The 16913-nt window shown below is 37.9% G+C and overlaps 1 protein-coding gene across 1 annotated transcript in view; it reads left to right on the top strand.

Moving 5' to 3' along the window:
- Positions 1–2459: 2459 nt before the first annotated feature.
- TFB1M (transcription factor B1, mitochondrial) overlaps positions 2460–16913 on the top strand; it is a 57844-nt gene continuing 43390 nt past the window's right edge. Inside the window, exons 1-2 of the mRNA XM_006184105.3 lie at positions 2460–2663; positions 5507–5658. Coding sequence (XP_006184167.2) covers positions 2531–2663; positions 5507–5658 — 285 coding nt within the window. The 5' untranslated portion in view covers positions 2460–2530. The remainder of the gene's footprint in view (positions 2664–5506; positions 5659–16913) is intronic.

Genomic DNA, 16913 nt, shown 5'->3' with positions numbered 1-16913 from the left:
AACATCCTTTGTTTCCAAGATACTGAAAACAGGCACAAGTTGACTTACCATGTAGTTTTTTTGTTCCTCCAAGAGAAAGGCAAGTGACAATGGCAAACATTCTGAACAAAGATTTGGTAGTAGTTTGGATCCAGAAAACTAATGAGAAAATCCAATCACTACACGGCACACTATAGCATGTGGTAAGCTGAACTTTAAAAAAAGAATCCTGCCAGTCTGCATTAAGGGCAGTGACTTAACATCATGCATCATTTGTATTAGTTCTGTAGCTTTAAATATGTATTTAGTGTAATTACGTTTGAGTTAACTAGTCATATGAAAATTATAAACTGAAGTTTAGATTCAGATTCAGATTCTATATATTTAAATAACATTATAAAACTTAAAATTAGCATACATTAATTAAATAATTTACTTAAAATAATTTAATTCTTGAGGGGTGTGGCCAAGATCAGAACCCAGGAAAGAAAGAACTCAGGTTAAGTCTTCTCTCTCTGCTTTGCTGTGAGATCCTGGGCAAGTCAAATGACTTCGTCTCCCTCTATTTCTTCACAATAAAATATGGGTAATAATCTCATCCACACAGGACTGTTGTGAGGAGTAAAGCAAACAATGAATATAACTGTGAATGAATACCTTCCCAGGTATAGAATGCTGTGGAAAGCAAGTGCTCTGAAACAAGAGTTTAGACTTTCAACCTGTATTTCTATGACACCTTGGGTAAATCACTTTACCTCTATGGGAGTCACTTCCCAATTTTAAAAGGTTAGGGATAGATCAGATTATTTCACAGTTCCTTCTATTATAGCTACAAAAGAAGATGGTTGGGGTTTCCACTGGGATTTCAATGGCCTCCTCAGCTCCAAATCATACCCACAGTTACTTGGTTTTCCATTAGCTTTATTTTAAACTTACTTTTCTGAGAAATGTAAAAGTTTATGATTCACTTGTGATTGATGTAGCAATTTGAAAAAAAAAAAAGAAACAAACAAACAAAAAAACAGGTAGAAAAGCTCTCAGATTTTAACATCTTTCTTTGCTTTGTTGTTCCCTCTGCTATAAGGGAAAGACAGAACACAGATTTGAGTGTTCTTTCTACACTTGGATGTTAACTATCCTAGGCAAGTCATATGACCTCTCCACATTGCACTACTTTAAAAAAGCAGTCTCTGGACATAGACTTGTGGATTCAAATCCTGACTCTACCAGTTATTAGCTGTGCAGCCTAGGGTAAATTGCTAAACTTCTCTAAGCTTTATCTTTTGTAACAATTAATGAGATGATGGTTGTAAAGCACTCAGCTGTGAAGCCTGATATTTTGAGAAAAGCTCAGTGATTGTTAGCTATTATTAGTATCATTATGTTTATTTTCCTTCCCTTTCATCCTTAGCTTTCCAGTTGTTACAAGGAGAGGCTTGGAGGATGAAGGAGCAATAAGAAAATTTTGGATCACTAAGCAAACGGTAACAACCAATAAATGCAAAGTCAGATTAATAGAACGAGCAGCCACCACACATGTCAGGAAAGTTAATTTGGATCTGAGTTCAGTTTTTCAGCTTTGTGAATTTCATTAAGTCATATCACCTCTCCAAAGTCTTTCTTTGTTCTTCCGCTCTAAACGGAGACTAATAATATTTATCCTATACATTTCACAAAACTGTCAAAGATTCAAAAACAAATGTTTGATATATACACGAAAACACTTCCTAAAATCTAAAGTACTAAATAAAGCGGGTTTTCTTATTGATTACATTTGGAAGGGGCAGAAGTGTTGGATTCTACTTCTGGCTCCCTCACTAACAAGCTGTGTTGACATGTTTAACCCCTCAGGGCTACATTCATCTGCTAGGTAATTGTAACGGTAACAGCCACCTTTGATAGCCGGCTTACCACTTGACATGTATTGCACTATGTGCTTAATTTGCACACCAGGCGACCTCTCACTCAGTGTCATATCTTAAAGCAGACATTATGTCCATTGAACAGATTAAAAAAAAAAACAATTTAAGACTAAGAGAAGTTAGAAACCTGCCATCCCGCGCCGGCAGCGCTGACGTTCTAAAAGGACCTAACCGTAAGAGAACCATTAGGAATTAGTAGTTTCGCCTCTAGTCACCGCCTCGCCCGCGACCATTCACGGACATTTAGGAACGCCCATCCGCCCGCGGCTTACTCGGCTCCACCAATACTTGGATCCGCCTCTCCCTGTTCTTGCCCAGGCCCCGCCTGGCCCCGCCCGCCGGGCCGCTTGGGCACCGCCCACCCACGAGAGGCCAGGACCAAGGACTACCACTGCCCTCACGTGCGGAAAGCAGCGCGTACCCAGCCTGCAGCGCGCTTAATGGAGCGGGGCGCATGCGCTTTGCGTGCGCCCGGATTTCCTGTTTGCTCCATCGCTTCCGGCGGCGTATACCTGACCAATAAGCTAGGCTCGGAGGCGGGCCGTAGAGCCCCAGGCTCCTCCCCCGCCCGTAGTTTAGGAACGGCGGGGAAAGCCCTGTGTGCGACCTGTACTGTCCGGCTGGGGGTCATGGCTGCTACCAGGACGCTCAACACCTTCCGTCTCCCGCCGTTGCCCACGATTCGAGAAATCATTAAGTTGTTTAAACTGAAAGCAGTGAAACAGCTATCCCAGAATTTTCTCCTGGACTTGAGGCTGACAGGTGGCTGGCTTATTGGTCCTCCCTTGAGGTCTCCTCCGCGTCCCTGGGGGCGTGGGCCGAGGGTACCTCGCGCGGACCCTACGGGCGGGTGACGGGGTTGGAGCAGGTGGGCGGTGGGCCTAAGGTCTGGCCTTTTTGCCGCTTTGTACTGAAAGAACGCCGAGTCCCGTCGCCCAGGAAACGTGGGACTGCGTTGCTTGCTCAGGGGCGTTTGCCGTGGGCTTTTGAAGGCCGATTTTGCAGACGCCCAGCAAACACTCGGGGAGGAAGGGTTCGCGTTTCTTGAGGGGCGGTTATGGACTTTGGAATCTCGGTATGTTAACAACAAAATGGTACTGCACGTGCTGACTTGATTGGCTTTTTATGCAGTCCAATTAGTGCAGGGATTTTATGTAACACGTTGAAAGAGTATCAGTTTCATAGGGTTCGTTATTTAAACGTTTAACTTGTTTAGTCTTAAGAAATCCTCGCGGGCGCAGATATTCCTTCGGTAAATACATATTGAATAAGCCACTATGTGCTAGAGCTGAAGATAGGGTATGGGCGTGAACAAGGCAGTCTGTCCCCAAGGAGCTTACATTTTAGTCAACATTCCCGCTCCTTATTCAAAGTCACTTTTTATGAAGTAAAACTTGGCTGCAATAAAATTCACCAGTTTAAAGTGCACAGTGAAAGTTTTGACAAATGTTTGTACTATGCCACCACTGTTTCTTAGTGATGGTTTCTTCTAAAAGATGATATTGCAAGAATAAGATGTATTACAAGTATGTCCACTAATACAAGGTTGGAGTACTTAACCTTTTTTTTTTGGTGGGGGTATTAAGGTATGTATGTATGTATGTATGTATGTATGTATGTATGTATGTATTTAAATGGAGGTACGGGGGATTGAACCAGGGACCTCATGTATGCTAAGTACCCGCTCTACCACTAAGCAATACCCTTCCCCCTTTTGACGTTTTGGTATTTCATTCTGTTTGGCCCTTCTTTAGAAAATGAAAGGATCAGTAAATGACACCCCCAGATTTCATTTTTCTATGAGATGAAGTAAGTCTACAGAGCATGGTCAGGACGATTTATTTCTTGGACATAGAGTAGCAGTGTGGACCTGACAGTGACAATATAACTGGGTAAACTTAGTTTCAGTTTTCTCATCCTTTAATTGGAGGAGGGCTCTACTACAAGAACTTTAAAAAGTTACCCACCTCTAAAATTCTTCTGTCCTAGTAGTAACCAGAACCAGCCTTTTCTGCTAGTCATTAGCCACATTGTCTATAAAAAGCACCGTTCTGGGGACTAGAAGTCCTGAGGCATATATATATATATATTTTTAAGACTTTTATATTTTAAAAAATTCTTCATATACATGTTCTTGTGTGAGTATTCACTCTCAGGAATAAATTCCGGAACCTGGGTACTATTATTCCCTCTTACAACAGGAACCAAAGTGAAGGGAAATTAAGGTACTTGTGTGTGTGAGCAATGCAAGATGGAACCCCAAGCTTAGTGACTTGACAGTGCCTCTTTGATACTCATTTGTATTTGAATGTGCCTGGAAAGTTTAAGGCTGACCGACTGCCCTACCTACTGTTATAGCTTTCCATTGAAAAAAAATGGGAATATAAATTCACTCCATAATAACTGTGCTTAATGTAGCATCTCTGCTCCCTCTGAGAGGCATTGGCTTTAATGGAGGGAGGGTTGGTTTTAGAATTTACATCTGAGCTGGAATCCGTTTTCCATTTGTTCTCTTGGTGAGCTCACACAAATAAAATAATGGACACGGAAACTGGAAAGTTCAGAGAACTGGGAAATTGGGGTAGTAGTTCTTAGTTAATGTGGTGTAAGGATTTGCTGTGAGAAAGCATGTAAATCACCTGTAACAAATAGATGGTTAGTGGCTGCTAATTTTCTCCTGGCACCCAGTAAAAGACAAAACTATGTTGGGATGATTGAGAGACTTTCTACCTCTAAACCTACAAAAGTAGGCTATCAAAAACAGGATGCAGAAATGAGACTGTCAGTGAATAGTGCAAGGAAGTGCTGGTTTGTTTTCAGTGGCTAAATTTCCACTAGCACAGGAGGCCCAATTGCTTGGATTTTAATACCTCAGTCAATAATATGACCAGCCTATTGTATGTTTATCCAGAAGTGATAATCGGTGATCTGCTTTCCAAGGAAGTCTTAAGGTCTGCTGACTTAAAAGAACTTGATTAATTAAAAAATTAATTTTCCCATATCAACTTGCATGTTTGCAAAGCTTAAAAAAAAACTTGACTGCTAAATTTAATTTTTTCCTGAAAATGACCAAGAATACAGATTTCTGCAAGTCCAGTGAGCTAGGAACATGCTACCATTGCCATATTGACCACAGCTAGACGTCTGTAGGTAAAAATGGAAACTGCCAGGACTTTCTGCTTCTGGATTTTTAAGCTAGCAACCTTGGAAATTCTGAATGTGAAACTAGTCTTGTTTATTCAACTATTTGATGTTCAACAATTATAGAGAAGTCGTGCAGGCTTATCCAGACAATCCATAGGACTCAATTGGTTTGACAGAGAAACAGATAGAAAATAACCTATTAGCTAACTTTAGGTTCAGGAAATTTGTCGTGGTAATCCTGCTTTTGTTAAGGGACTGGTGCAATTCAGCAGTTATGTGGTAGAATATTGAATGGCCACTATATGTTGGTTTAGGTTGATAGTTAAATCATCAGATAAAATTTTATGTAAAGATTAGTTGAGTAATGAATGGCTGATAAGAATTTGAATAGATTATTTTTCTTTTTAAAGTCCATGTGTTGAAGTTTGCGAAGGTAATCGACTAGAACTTTCTTTTCCCAGATAAAATTGTGAGGAAGGCTGGCAACCTGACAGATGCTTATGTTTACGAAGTGGGCCCCGGGCCAGGGGGGATCACGAGATCCATTCTGAACGCCAGTGTCGCTGAACTCCTGGTGGTTGAAAAGGATAGTCGATTTATTCCTGGATTACAGGTGAGAAACTTAAACGTGTCTTTTTTAGAGGGCACAAACCCAATTTGCATTTTTAGACTAGACCATGGTTCTTAGACCCCAGGATATCCCAGGATTATATAGTTTGCTCCTCAAGTTACAGATCTCCAGGCCTCATTCCAGAGATTCTGATTCCTTCGTCTGGAAGGCCTAGGAAATCTGCATTTCTAGCCAGCATTGGCACATGTGGACTGTTGACCACAGCTTGAATAAACCTACTTTATACATTGATGCTAAACAAACTGTTTCCTATCTACCGATAGCTATGCATGTCATGGCCCATTCCTTCAAAACTAAGTAAAAATAAGTAATGGCAATAATGACTCAGTTATTGGCATGACTTCTGAGAGCGTCTTTAAAATTTGGAAAATCATTTCTATAAGCAAAAGATGGAGAAGACGTGCTTCATTGAGAGGGACTTGGGCATTCAGCTTAGGCCTTCTTATAATAGGATTTTATAAGTGAAGAAATCAAGTTACACCACTGTACCTATAGATTTAAGATGAGGTTTGAATGAAATGATACGTGCATCTTTAAAACAGTAGGCAATGTCATGTGAGAAATATTTGTAGGACCTAAGTGTGTTTCAACAGGAGAGAAGCCTTGAGTGCAGGGATTCATAGCTGCCTGTCGAAGGTTGCAGTGGAGAGGATAAGCTTGTTTTGATCTTCTCTAGAGAAGAATTAGAGCAAATAGGTAAGGATTAAGGGGGGCAGATGTGGATTTAAAATGAGGGGCTTAATTTTTAAAACAGTGGCAAACAGTGGAACAGATTATATCAGGGATCTTGTAAAGGGAATTCTTCACTGGGGCGTTTCACAGCTTAAGGGTTTTTGTTTGAGTTCTCTGTAATTCTGAAACTGTAAAAGAGCCCTTAGCCTTTTGTTCATATGAGTAGCAATTTATTAGGGGAGTCCGAGGGAATAGTAAAATTGTCTGCATTGTTACTTTTATATAAGAGGACAAACTGGTTTAAAATTAGTACGTTCTAATACTTTCATATGGATTAATGGAAAAGTGCTTAATTTCTGCCAGACCAGTTTGAGAAAATTTGTTTGAAAATCTAGGGCTTTGTGTTCATGCCTCTGATTTTTTTTCTTTTTAAGAAACTGTGATTTTGTTCTAATTATTTTGCTATCTCCAGTTTTTATGCTTTAAAAAATCATAAAATACTTGATTTCATCTTATTTTGCCAGCCTTTATCAACAGAATTTGTTTCAGATTAATAGCTTTATTTGGGGATTATTATATGGTACATATTTTTGATATTTTAATACTGATTTTTGCTTTGAACCACTTCTTTAGTGAACAGTGTGTCTGTTGGAAGTGGAAGTGGTAATATTGTTATTTTCGGTGAGATCATGAGGTGATGAAAAGAAACTGAATAACACTACATAATTCCCTGCAGGTTTATTCATCCAGCCCTTTTATGGGCAAAGGGAATACTCATCTGACTTTTCCGCCTTGAAAGAGACATCTTAAGGTTAAGTCTCATCCTCTATGATGTGTAGTTCTTTCTCATTAGGCAAAGAGGTGAATCAGATTCCTCACTGCCATCTTAATTTACACATTCTCTTTGATCGCAACTAAAGCTCTTTGAAGACAGACTGTGTAAAAGACAGCAGCACACGTCTCAGCTGTCCTTCCCCCAGTCCCTGCCCTCCTAACCCCTGCCTTGTTTTATTTGTCTTGTAAGGTTTCTCATCATCTGACACACTGTGTGTTCTTGCTTATTTGTCATCAGTTTGCCCCATCTGGAGTGTAAGTGCCATGAGGGTAGAGATTTTATCTGTTTTGTTCCCTGCTTTATCTCTACAACATAGGAAAGTGCCTGGCACATAGCAGCTGTTCAGTAATATCTCACATGGGGAATAAAAAGATGGACTGTCTTTGTATGTATTTATCTAATTATCTGATTAAATTATTTAATGTCATTTAATGGTGAAAGTGAATAATTGTGTAGCATTGATTATCGAAGTTTTGTGCTCTTTTTTCTAAATATGAAGGTTAATTTCAAGGTAAATTACTGTGCAGGAAATGTATATTTGACTTAGCTGTTTTTGTAGAAGAAGCAAAATTAATTTTTAGTGTCTTATATGCAGGAAAGAAATTTGCCTTAAAAAGAAATGTTGGGTACTAAAATATCAAATAGACTTCTTTTTCCTGTAAAGAATGTTTCAATATGTAAAACCACGTTCTTTCAGAGGTACTAAATTAATCATAAAACTGAGTAAAGGCAGGAGAGTGATCTATTTTAAGGATTCCATTTTAGTGATATCTAAGCTAATAGAATTACTTTTTAAAGAAATTGTAATAATTTATGAAATGTCTTCTAGCTGAAAGTATGTCATTTGTAGCTTAATTCAACTCTTAAAATATTATCATGAGGCAGCTTAGGGGAAAGAACATAGTGATAACATATAGGCTTCCCTGTCAACATATTGTAACATAAGAAAACGTGCCTCATATGTGAAAGTATTAATGTGTGATTTTGTAGTGAACAGACTCTAGCATCACACTGCCTGTGTTTGACTTCAGGCTCCAACATTTACTACTTATGTGACCTTGGGCAAGTAACCATCTCTCTCTGTGCCTCAGTTTGCTCATAGGATTGTTATGGATTGAATGAGCGCCTTATACTTAGTGGGCACCCAGTAACAGTTTTTTCAAAATAAGTCATCAATTAAATTATCTTCATGCCTTGGGCACCTCCGGTAATTAAGGACTGATGAGGAGACTGCTCCTCTGGGAAGAAGTGTAGGAGAAAAGTAGTGTTACTCCTTTGGAGCACTAGAAAATCCCCAGTGCAGTGGAAACATCAGAGCTTGCTCCGACTCATCAAACAGCACTGGACATCTGGGATTTCTTTCTCTTAATGTTGTAGCATTTTCTTGTGATTGTGTTTCCAGGATTTTTGTTATCTTTTGGTCATTCGTTGTTGTGACATTTTTATGGCTGGGTAGACTGTGCCTTGGAGGGGAGTGAGATTCTCTGGCGCTTTGGGGAGCTGGAGGCCTTAATGAGTTCTTCCCCGCATTTCTGAATTGGAGGTAACATCATAAGTAATTTGTTTTCCTTCAGATCAGTAATCTGGACGCTTCTTTTTTTTTTTTTCTGTTTGTTTTAAAGATTTTATATGTTAATACAAATCATAATAACTGATACTTACTGAGAGTTTACCACACTCAGTACTTTGTACAGCTTTATTGAGGTGTAGTTGTTTCAGTAAACTGCACATATTAAAAGTGTACAAGTCACTTTTTTTGAAAACTGTGTAATCATATGAAACGTCATCACAATCAAGATAAAGACCATCTGTAACCTTCAAGCTTCCTTATGTTCCTGTGTAATCCATCCCTCCTCCTTCCCTCTCCTCTGACAACCACTGATCTGCTTTCTGTCACTATAGATGATTTTCCATTTTTTAGAATTTTGTAGAAGTGGAATCATACAGTAGGTGCTTTTTTTATCTGATGTCTTTTACTGAGCATTAATCACGTCGAGAGTCATCCATGTTGGGGTGCTTTTTCAGTAGTTTGCTCTTTTTTACTGCTTGCCTAGTGTTCTGTTCTGGGAGTATACCAGGTTTGTACATTCACTCACAAAGTTGGTGCACGTTGGACTGTTTCCACTTTTTGGCTATCACACAGCTGTTACGGACATTCACATGCGGGTCTTTGTGTGGATATATACTTTTTTATGTCTCATGAGTAAAGTACTAGACTTAGAATGTCTAGGTCCTGTGGTATGTGTGGGTTAAACTTTTTGTGAAACTACCAGAATTTACGAGGTGGCTCTACCTTTTAACGTTCCCAGCAGTTGTGCAAGAGTTCCAGTTACTCCACATGCCTGCTCACATTTAGTATAGTCAGTCTGCTTAATTTTAGTCATCTGAATGTATACGTAGTGGTATTTCATTGTGGTTTTTATTTGCATTTCCCTAGTAAATAATGTTTCTACACATATTTTCATGTGCTTATTTGCCATCTGTATCTCTTGGGGGGAACTGTTTTTGCAGACTTTGAGCAGTTTTTAATTTTTGTTTGTCTTTTCATTACTGTAAGATATCTTTATATAGTTTAGATACAAGCACTTTGTCACATACATGTTTTGCAGTGCTTTCCCCTCAGCTGTGCCTTGCCTTTTCATTTTTGTAGACATCAGTGTCTCATGGCGAGGAAAACTTAGTTTTTATAATATACAATTTATCCATTTTTTAAAACTTGATGCTTTTTGCATCTAAATTTTAAAATAATTGCCAAAACCAAAACTTAGAATTTCTCCTGCATTTTTTTCTAGATGTTTTATCTGGATGTGGAATCTTAAAACACACACACACACACACACACACACACACACACACACACACAAAACAAAAACAAAAGTGAACTCCTGGATGCAGAGAACAGATAGGTGATTGCCAGGGGCCAAGGGTTGGGAGTGGGTGGAGAAATGGGTGAAGTTAGTCAAAAGATATAAACTTCCAGTTATAAAATAAGTCCTGGAGATGTAATGTACAGCATGCTTACTATAGTTAATAATACTGTATTGAATATTTGAAAGTTGCTAAGAGAGTGAATCTTAAAAAGTTCTCATTACAGGAAAAAATTTGTAGCTGTTGTGATGGAGGTTAACTAGACTTACTGTGATGATTTTGCAGCGTGTACATAAATCTAATCATTATGTTCTGCACCTGAAACTAACATAATGTTATATGTTAATTATATCTTAATTTTTTTAAGTTGAATATTGACTTGAAAGCTTATTTTCTAAATAATGTACAAATTCTTAGAATCATAAGTGACAGAAGATTCCGTGGTTTTCAGATTAGTTGATCATTGAACAACATGGATTTGCACTGCATGGGTCTACTTATACACAGATTTTTTTCAGTAAATACATATTGCGCTGCATGATCTGAGGTTCATTGAATTGGAGGTTGTTGCTGTTGAACTGATACAGAAGGCTGATTATAGGGCTTGGGTATTTGCAAATTTGGGTATCTTTGGCAGGTCCTGGAACCAATCCCCTGCAGATACCAAGGGATGATGTAAATGGGAAGGAGAGAAAGAAAACCCTCTCCAATTCTCCAAGGGTCAATTAAGTAGGGGCCTTAATTTTGTGATCAGAGCACCTCCTCGTTTGTCTGCTCCAGGTGAACCAAATTATAAACTCTGCCAGAACTTGTTCTCTTGTCCTAAACACTCAGTAACAGAAGAAAAATAACAATGAAAGACAGAAGTCTCACTTTGGTCTTTTTGTACAATGAAAGGAGCATGAACCTTGATCCAAATCTACAATATGAAATTAAAATTTTACTATAAATCCCTATGAACCACTAGGTAATATTAGTTCCTTACAATGAGCAGAAAAATTATGAAGGTGTCCCTAAAATATTTTCAGTAAGGAAGCTTGTTTAAACGCTAGTCTTAGCAAGATCATTCTAACGCTGAATTCTCAAAATGAAGTTAATTTGCTTCCACTTTACCCTGTCTAAGTGTATGAAAGTTATGCATGTTTCAAAGTCACAGTACTTTGAGAATTTTTTTTAAAAATTGCCAAAACCCAAACAAAGGCTTTCTCCTTTGTTTTCTTCTAGATGTTTTATAGTTTTAGCTTTTACACATAGGCCTGTGACACATTGACTAACTTTTGTGTATAGTGTGAGATAAGGATAAAGGTTCACTTTTTTTTTTTTTTACATCATTTGTTGAAAATATCCTTTCCTCATTAAGTTGCCTTGTTACTGTTGTCAGAAGTCAAGTAGTTTTATATGTGTTGGTTGTTTGTTGCTCTGTGGGTACCATGTATGAATACCATTTATTTTGGGATGTTGACTTTGTATCCTGCAACCTTGCTCCACTCACTTATTAGTAGCTATTTTGTAGACTCCTTAGTATTGTCTGTATATATTAATATTTCATCTGTGAATAAAGACAGTTTCACCTCTATTCCAATTTATTTGCCACCATTTTGCTTCTTACTACACTGCTAAAACCTGCAGTGCAACACTGAACAGAGTGGTAGGATTATATTGAAATGTTTTTATTTTCATTCCTTCAGAATACTTTCTAATTTCCTTTCTTTTTAATATTTTTGACGTATTAAAAAGACTTCCAAAAGAAGTTCCAAATTCCCACATAACCTTCAGCTCCAGTTTCTCTTGCAGTTTCTTATCTTGACTTGTGGATTATTTAGAAGTGTATCATTTAGTTTGTAAATTTAAGTGTTTTTCAGATCTTCTTATGCAATTTCTAATTTAATGCCTTTGTGATCAGGGAACATACTTTACATGACTTGAATCATTTTAATTAATTTGGACTTGTTTCTGGCATATGGGATATGATCTGTCTTGGTAAATGTTTCTTAAAAAGAATATGCATTCTGCTGAAAAGAATATGCATTCTATGACTGTTGGGTGAAGCATAACTTTCAGTTAGGTCAGTCGGCATTACTCGGGTCTTCTGTCTCCTTAGTGATTTTCTATCTACTTGTTTAATCATTTATTGAGAGAAAGGTGTTGAAATCTTGAACTCTAATTGCACGTTTGTCTGCCTCTCCTTATAGTCCTGTCAGTTTTTGTTTCTTCTGTTTTGAAGCACTGTTACTTGGTGCATAAACATTTAGGATTGTTATATCTTTGTGATGGTTTGGCTCCTTTATCATTACAAAATGATCTTCATGGTCCGTGGTGATATTCTTTCCTCTGGAATCTACTTTGTCTGATATTAATATAGCCATTCCAGCTTTCTTTTGATTAGTGTTAGAATAGTATATCTTTTTCATCCTTTCACTGACTTCTGTTTTTATATTTAAAGTCTTTTTCTTGTAGGCAGCATGTAGTGGGTCTTGTGTTTTTCCCACCAACCTGACCATCTCTGCCTTAGGTATTAGTTTTCTATTGCTGCTGTAACAAATTACCACAAATTCTGTAGCTTAAAATGACACAAATGTATTCTCTTACAGTTCTGGGGGTCAGAAGCCTATAAAGTCGAGGCCAGCAGGGCTGCATTCTTCTGGAGGCTTCAGGGGAGAATCTGTTTCCTTGCCTTTTTCAGCTTCCAGGGGCCACCTGCTTTCATGAGCTCAGGGACCTCTTGCTTCTACATCTCTGCTGTTGGCTCTAATCCTCCTGCCTCTCTCTTCCAAGGACCCTTGTGGTTGCATGGGGCCCACCTAGATAATCTGCCCCTCTCAAGATCTTTAATCACATCAGCCAAGTTCCTATTACCATGTAAGATAACTTAGTCACAGGTTCCAAGGATTAGGATGTGGGCATCTCTGTGGGGCCAGTATTCATCCCACTGCAGTTGATTATCTACAACTATTTACTTTGTTATTTTAGTGGTTTATGGAAGGCGTGTAGTATACATCTTTAACATATCCCAGTCTGTCTCCAGGTAATTACACCACTTCGTGCGTCGCATACACACCTTACAGTAGTTTACTTGCATCTCTCCCCGCCAGGCTGTGTGCGGCTGTTGTCATATTTCTCCATGTGTTGTAAAGTTCACAACACAATGTTATTTTTGTTTTAAAAGTCAATTCTGTATAAAAGAGATTTATATAATAAACAAGAATTCTTACATATTTACCCATTTGGTTACTATTGTGAATGCTCTTCATCCGTATTTCCATTTACCATCACTTTCTTTCTCCCTGACCATTGTTAGCATTTATTGTAGTGTGGATCTCGTGGTAATAAATCTTTCAGCATTTGTATGTCTGAAAAAGTGTTTTATTTTGCCTTAGTGCTTGAAAAACCATTAAGTTATGGGCTTATTTCATGGAATTTTAGAGATAGTAAGGCATTGATTATTGCTAGTATTGCCTCTGAGGTTTTATAAGAGGTAAACAATGATTGTTTCTACTTGATAGGCCAAGTGGAGAGTTCATGGGATTGAGAATCAAATAGGTCAGTGTTCAGATGTCATACACGGCTCTTACTGGCTTTGTCACTTTGAGCTTGCCTTTGAATCTTTTTTAACTTAAGGTGTCTCATCTGCAGCATTGGAATAATAATTATCTTTTGTGGTTATTACAAGGATAGATAGAAATTTACGTAAAGAGCCTGGCCTATGGCCAGTAGTCAATAAATGGTTGCTTTTGAATTATTACCCTTCCCTGTCATTTTATAAAGGGACATATAAAATAATTTAGTCATCCTGGCAAAAGAAGCTGTTTTTAATCAGAGATAGGAAAAATTTGAAGTTCTTTCCCTGCTAGGAAGTTTTAAATAAGAGTTTCTGTTGCTATTTGATTATATACTTTACACATGTAACTTTCTTGACATAGATATAACCATAGTTAATCATAACATAGACAGCAATCAGCCAATAAGCGACAGGTGGCTTACAGCCAACATGATTTCCTAGCCCACTGCAAATTAGAAGTACAGGGATCAATGCTGGAAGCAGATCCACTGACAACAGCAAGGAGTAATGGTTATTACAGTCGCAGAAAAGCTATAAAAAGCAAATATTAAAAACTGAAAAAAGCACAGTAATGGGAGGTCATAACCACTGAGGCCATTGCTCTACAGGCAGCAGTGACCCGAGTCATCAAGGAAAGGGTGAAAACTGGGTGCGTTGTCCTTGGCTTGGGTAGAGAATTGTGTGTTATAGTTTGGAAAGATTTCTATTTGCAAGTTTCTTTTTAAGAAATGTTAACACTTAAAGGATGTTAACATTGGTGGAACAGAAAATTTACTACATCAAACATCTAATTCCTTGGTAAGTCTGAGTTTCTACTATACCTGTTCTGGTCCTACTTAAAAAACGAAAGCTGACTTGTTGAATTCGTGCTGTAATCTTCACCCTAAGAAAAGCCTATTGTAACATTATCCTAAATTGCTTTTGAATAATAGCATTAGTCTTTTTTATGTATTCTATATAAGGGAAAAAACTGTTTTCCACTATCATATTCCATATTATGGATTCTTTCTCATATAGTTTGCTTAACAGTTCGGCCTAGCCTCATTTCAACAGTGTTTGTGTTCCTACTTGGTGGCAAGTTAGAAAGAAGGTGATGGTATCACTGGACTGTGTAATTAACGCTTCGCCCACTGTGCAGTGTTGGCTACCCTGAGCCCCTTACCGTGAGGAAGTGGCATAAAACATACAAAATGGCTGTTCGATGTAGTTTTTGTTCTCAAGGAGTTTATAACTGGGCGTAAGTTCCAAGAATTGTGTGAATTCTTTCCTCACAAAATTAGATCCAGGAAACAACCTCGGTAGACCATAGTTAGCTGCCCCCTACAGAAAAGCATTCACTAAGACCTTGACTTGTTGAGGAGAGATTTTTAGGTGACCATGTGAAGAATACTGCTGCGTTTGTTTTCTCACTTTCATTAAAGGCATTCTCTACTACTCTGTTAAGGGGTTCCTTGTACCCTTCACAAAACTTTTTTTTAAATTGAAGTATAGTTAATTTACAATGTTGTGTTAGTTTCAAGTGTACAGCAGAGTGATTCAATTATACATATTCATATATATTTTTCACATTCTTTTCCATTATAGGTTATTATGAGACATAGAATATAGTTTCCTGCGCTATACAGTAGGTCCTTGTTGTTTACCTATTTTGTATATAGTAGTATGTATATGTTAATCCCAAATTGATCCCCCTCCCCTTTCCCCTTTGGTAACCGTAGTTTGTTTTCTATGTCTGTGAGTCTGTTTCTGGTTTGTAAATAAGTTTGTTTGTATCTTTTTTTTTTTTTTTTTGATTTCGCATGTAAGTGATGTCATATGCTATTTGTCTTTGTCTAACTTACTTCACTTAACATGATAATCTCTAGGTCCTTTATAAAACTTAATACCGGAGAAACACAAGTCCTCTGTTGGAAACTGGGTATAATCATTTCCAACCTGGAAGTTACAATTCAGTATGATATAATTCAGTGTGTCAGTTGTGAGACCTAACGTCTCTAGGATTTTTATGCTGTAAATCTCACAGTTTACATATATGCTGCTTCTTTCACGATTTGGTTTCCTATTTCTTCTTTTACAGCCTTATTTAACAAATGCATTTTCCTCAGAGTTTACTTCTGCCTCATTTTGGAAGAAAAGAGGATTGGAAACCAAAATAAAAATGTTAGAACACTTTTGAGTGTCTGTAAAAATACTCATTTGGCTGTAACCACGTGCTGGCGTTCCTAGCCAGCTGTGCCTTTGAGCCCATTCTGAGGTGAGACGTCCAGAGTTTTGAAGTGGCAGGCACCAGTGTGATTCTTGAAGGGCTAAAGTCGTGATCTTCCCCGCCCCTTCACCATTCCCCAGGTGGCACTGTGAGAGTGGAAACATTTCTCTCTTTTAGCAGTGGGTTATGTCTTTCTGTGTCAATGCTCAATATTATTAGGTGTTTAAATGGCTGCTGCCTGTAATCATACTATCATTTCAGTTTACAGCGCTTTTTTCCTCCGTAATTGCTTCAGGGCCTTCACATAAAGCTGTGAACACTGGCATTCGTTCCTTCTGCAGTGGGGAGTGGGAAAGGGGGAGACCAAGCTACAAAAAGTAGTCCGGGCAAAGGTAGGCCTTTTAAAGAATGGGAGGCCTTGGTTTGTTATTGGCTGATACATAAGCCCTAGAGGGAATCCCCCAAAATGCAACTTTAAACCGTAGGAAAGGAAGATAAATAAATGTGTATTGTATCAGTTTTTTGCTATGCGACTGTGTGGAAAAAGTTAACATTTCAAACATGTTGAATTATCAGAGCATGTAAGTGCCAAAGAGCCAAATTTACATTGTTTTGTTTTAGTCTTAATTACTGATTACTTAATTATTTTCTATATATTGACATCATGAAACATAAGGTCTTAGTTCTGCCTGTTTGTTTTTGGTATGCTAATTTGTTTTGTGTTAATTATGTGAAGCATAATTATAGAAGAAAAATTTAATGTTCTTCATTGACAGGGAATGCTATCATTAAATACAGTTTTTGTGCAGTAAGCGCCTGTCCCAGAGAGAGCTACCTCCTTTTTCATTTTTATAGTCTGTAGAGGTTATATTTTCTAAGATTGTCTGGAGCTCATCAGATTAAGTTTTAGCAAATCATGGTAACTTGAATAATCCAAAAGTATATTAATATTAGATGGCTCATCCAACTAAATGACTCCCAGACCTAAAATGTTTGGCTTCTAACCAGTGTACAAATTTCAGCTATGTATTTCTGAAACATTATTTGTGTAAGTCAAACTGATTTATCAGTGAAATACATTTTTGCAAGTTTCTTGA

Source organism: Camelus ferus, chromosome 8 (assembly GCF_009834535.1).
Source record: "Camelus ferus isolate YT-003-E chromosome 8, BCGSAC_Cfer_1.0, whole genome shotgun sequence".
NCBI classification, from domain to species: Eukaryota; Metazoa; Chordata; class Mammalia; order Artiodactyla; family Camelidae; genus Camelus; species Camelus ferus.
The sequence above is the reverse complement of the archived record's forward strand: the minus strand, read 5'-3'. Positions and strand labels throughout refer to the sequence as shown.